This window comes from Musa acuminata, chromosome BXJ3-1 (assembly GCF_036884655.1).
Source record: "Musa acuminata AAA Group cultivar baxijiao chromosome BXJ3-1, Cavendish_Baxijiao_AAA, whole genome shotgun sequence".
NCBI classification, from domain to species: domain Eukaryota; kingdom Viridiplantae; phylum Streptophyta; class Magnoliopsida; order Zingiberales; family Musaceae; genus Musa; species Musa acuminata.
In genome coordinates, this window is record NC_088349.1 from 3,431,246 (window position 1) to 3,435,381 (window position 4,136).

Consider the following 4,136-nt stretch of genomic DNA (forward strand, 5'->3'; position numbering starts at 1 on the left):
GCTTCACATGGTTGTCTGTCAAAACTATTAGATTATAAGACTACGTTAAATTAAATGAGATATATTATAAATTATGATTATCAATCAATAAGATTTCTTAGAAGATTATCGGAGAACTCTCTTAATTACTTATCTTACATCCTTTACTCTTACCTATATATACAAAAACTATATGAGGGATTATTCACTAAGTGATTATAAATCTATTCTCATCTTCCTATTAGTCCTTACTCCATCGTTCGGAAAAAAAAAGAAGAAAAAAAGTTTAGTTTTCTCTTATAGATTTGTATTATTAATTCCTATAGATCGAATTTCGATACATACTTGGATCAAAGAGAAAATTATTCTAAACTAACATCTAAAAATACATAATCTTGATCTTCATCGATTGTTATTTGATTTTGATTTTAATATTAAAATCTTTCACGTATTATAATTATAATTTTTATGCTTATAATCACGAGGATCTCTCCAAGCTCTACAACATATTTTCTAGGGATAATTATAGGTATATGATTGTCTTCCTAAACAACACTAGAAAAACTAATCATCTCCTATAATGTCATTATATTATAGTTAATCTCTTAAGTTGATCAAATAGTATACTGACATTAAATTCCTATAACTTAGTAATTTTTATATTTTGCTCTTTAAAATGTATTTTTTTTTTTTTGGAACTCACTAGTGATCATACTTAACATTGGTTAACCTGAGTTTATTCCACCAATTTAATAAGAGCAACATGTATTAGAAATTTAAGTATTTGAAAGGATATATATATATATATATATATATATATATATATATATATATATATATATATATATATATATATCCCATGTTTTTTGAAAAGACTAGGTAAAAAAAAATAGAAAAAGAAAGACCAGTTTCCAGAAGCAGATTGGTCAAACATGGAGTGAGAGTTGCATTGGTCTTATTTTGACCATTCTATAAGCAACTTCTTTCCATAAGCATATCTTGAATTGTATGCATCCACCATGATTGAGGGATGGAAGCTTGACCAGGTTGAAGAAAACAAAACATAATCAATATGGAGAAACCAATGGCTCTTAACAATTACAAATTCCTTTACATGTATTATTTACTACATTCGTAATCTCCTTCCATTTATTAGATGCTCTGTTTTTTATTGTTGACAAGCTGAGGAAAAAAATTAATTCGATTCATTAATTTGATGCTGTTGGAGTTTCCACATCGTAATAAATGTTCGTATACAACAACACCTTTGCCACAGTGCTGCTATTGACAGTGTACTATGATTTGGCACCTAAAGCTTTACATCTCTGTCTCATTCATTCCCCTTAATTTGGATGTTCGATATGATGTTCAACAAGGAATGTTTCTCAAGGAAATTTCGATAAAATCAATACTATTACAGCTTGAAACTGTCAAACCAAGATCTTCTGGGATAGTTTTACTGAAATTTCAGCATATGGCTCTGATGTTGGTCAGTCAAAAGTAGGTTCAATTATACAGCCAGATTCAAACAAGAACTGCTAATTAAGCATGAAATACTAATTCTACAGCCAGTATCAAAGTTCTGTGCAGTGTTAGGTACCAGTAATGCTAATTAAGCATGAAATGAAACATCAGATGAGTGAGTAGCCACAGTGAAAAGCTGAAAGCAAATTAGAGCAGTCATCTGTGTAGTATATCTCTGCTACTACAGAGCCGAGAAATCTGGAAATACTTATTTGAACTTTATCTACAAGATCAACAACTATCATCACATGCAAAGTAATGCTAAGATCAACTGATACATGCATTCTTCGGATGATATGCTTCATCTCAAAATTGCAGAACAAGAAGTTCATACGCAAGTAGTTCAAGCTCAGAATTTTTTACGAGTGACAACACCTAAATACCATCAATCGATCGCCAGAAAAGACAGAGCAAGAAAGAGAAAGAAAAGGATGCGTCTCAAGTTGATATATGCATTGCAACAGTTCCTGAACAGAAGAGAAGGATCAAACCAGAGCAAAGAGGTCGGGGACGAAGGAGAACCACCGGAATCCACAGCTCCACTTTTCTGGCAGCATCGGGCACCGCGGCAGCCAGTGCCAAGTCCCCCTTGACACCTTGAAGAACAGCACCTCCGGCCAGGTGGTGCAGCAGATGCAAACAAGCCCCTCGTGCCAGAGACAGTTGACATGGGAGTAGTTGTGGTAGCAGACCGACATGAACTTGCGGCACATCATCTCCGGCAGCCGCCCGATCTCCTCCCAAGCTCTGCCCCTTCTCTCTTCCTTCCGCCCCACGAGCTCCCACAGTTTTAGGCTCCTTGAGATCCCATCGCTTCCGATCCCGCCGACGAGGTAGAGGTGGTCCTCTCCGCTTCCGCTGCATCCGCCCACCAGACGGACGAAGGCCAAGTCTTCCGGCATTGGAGGGGCGACCCCGACGTCCCACGCCCCGTTCCGGAGATCGAAGCCTACCGTGGAGAAGGGCTCGGGGGTGGTGAAATAGAGCGACCCGTCGAAAAAGGCGCCGCCTTGGTGCGGATTCCGTCGCCCGAGGACGGGCTCGAATCCGGGGAAGCGGGTCCAGGCGAGGGAGGCGGAATCGTAGACGAAGACGTCGTCGTCGGAGGCGCAGGGGAGGAAGATCTTGTACCCATGGGTGGAGTTGGAACGGGAGGGAAGGGAAACGAGGGTGGCGGATGAGGGGGCGGCGGAGTATGTGGGCAAAGGGAGGACCTTTGAGGCGTTCGTGAGGAGGTTCGCGACAAGGAGCGAGGAACGGCCAAGGGCGAAGAGCAGAAGTCCCGAGGCGGCGGAGAGGAGGAGGAGCGAGGAGGGGGAAGCGGATCCGGAGGTGGATGATGGGGGGAGGGGGACGGAGCGCCACCCATCAGCGGCTGGATCGTAGAGCGGTAGGCAGCGGTGGGAGAACTGGGGGTGGGAGAGGAGGAGGAAGGCAAGGGAGTTGTGGGCGTGGAGAAGGGAGAGGAAGGCCGGGGAGGAGAGGAGGCAGCTAAATCGCCGGCAGGTGGGGCGGAGGGCGAGGATGGTGCGGAGGGGGAGGAGGGCGATGATGCGCTCCAGGAGCTCGTCAGGCAGACGCCCCCATATGGAAGGCTGCATCACCACTTCCTTCTCCTTCTTGTTGCGGTCGTTCTCTCTTCGCTGCTCTCGAGCTCTCAACATCATCGCCTCCTCCTCCTCCTCCTCCTCCTCTCTACAAGACACAACAAAGATTCCGTCTTTAACCGCAGCAGGGCTTCAAGGTACGATCTTTACAGCAAGAAATGGTAGATCAGCTCTCAGCATCGCGTTCGGTCTCCACATGACAGAACAAAGACGCAGTCTTCGGGCGCTGCGGGGGCTTCAAAGCTCCTCGAGCTTCTGGAATAGGAAATCGAAGAAGGCCAGCTTAGTTGGAAAGTAGTTGGTCGAGCACGGCGAGATGTAGAATAGAAGGCGGTGGAGAGTCAAATCTGTGGGGGAGATGACGATGGATTCGGACGAAACGAACGAAAACAGAGGAGGAGAGTTATGCTGATGGAGTGCGCTCCACCGATACGTCCAAGTAGGAACAGAGAGAGCTCGGAACCGAATTCTTGGGCCATCAATCTGTGTCCTCAACTCATCCGCCATGGCATTTGCTCATGAATTATCCATGAGCACTGTAATTTCTTGGTCAATCACTGTGCTGGAAGCAAGTGACGTCAACTCAAGATGGTAACATCGCATAACAAGACATCTCCAGCAGTAACAACAGGCGAACGATGCCAAATCATCTACGCTTTTGTTTTCTAATCTGTCACGCCAAACCAGGAACGTACCTCTGAATCAGCCTGAGATGTCTCTAGCAATCAGCCGCACCTCCGATTCATCTGTTTGACTTCAACCTTCAAATTCATGAACAGTGAATTGGCATGAAGTGCATGAGATCCAAAATTTACGTCATCCAGTTCAATTCATGTGGTTTGTTTGAGAATTCTTGCCATCTAATTCACATTCTGATCACTGAGAGTAAGATGATGGGAACATCTATTGCAGCTTTACCTAATGATGGTTGCTTTTATTATCTAGTTGATGAGGATTTGAGTCACAGAAGCATTCTCTGTTCTCGTCAGCAAATATGCATACTGGTACTTGACAAGAATCAAGCAT

General features: G+C 43.5%; 1 protein-coding gene across 1 annotated transcript; it reads right to left on the reverse strand.

Annotated features, from left to right (window-relative positions):
- Positions 1 to 1,765: 1,765 nt before the first annotated feature.
- On the reverse strand, positions 1,766 to 3,599 carry LOC103987564 (F-box/kelch-repeat protein At5g43190). Its single transcript, XM_009405898.3, has one exon. It carries the CDS (start codon positions 3,168 to 3,170, stop codon positions 1,989 to 1,991), a length of 1,182 nt encoding a protein of 393 aa, XP_009404173.2. The 5' UTR covers positions 3,171 to 3,599; the 3' UTR covers positions 1,766 to 1,988.
- Between the last annotated feature and the right edge of the window lie 537 nt (positions 3,600 to 4,136).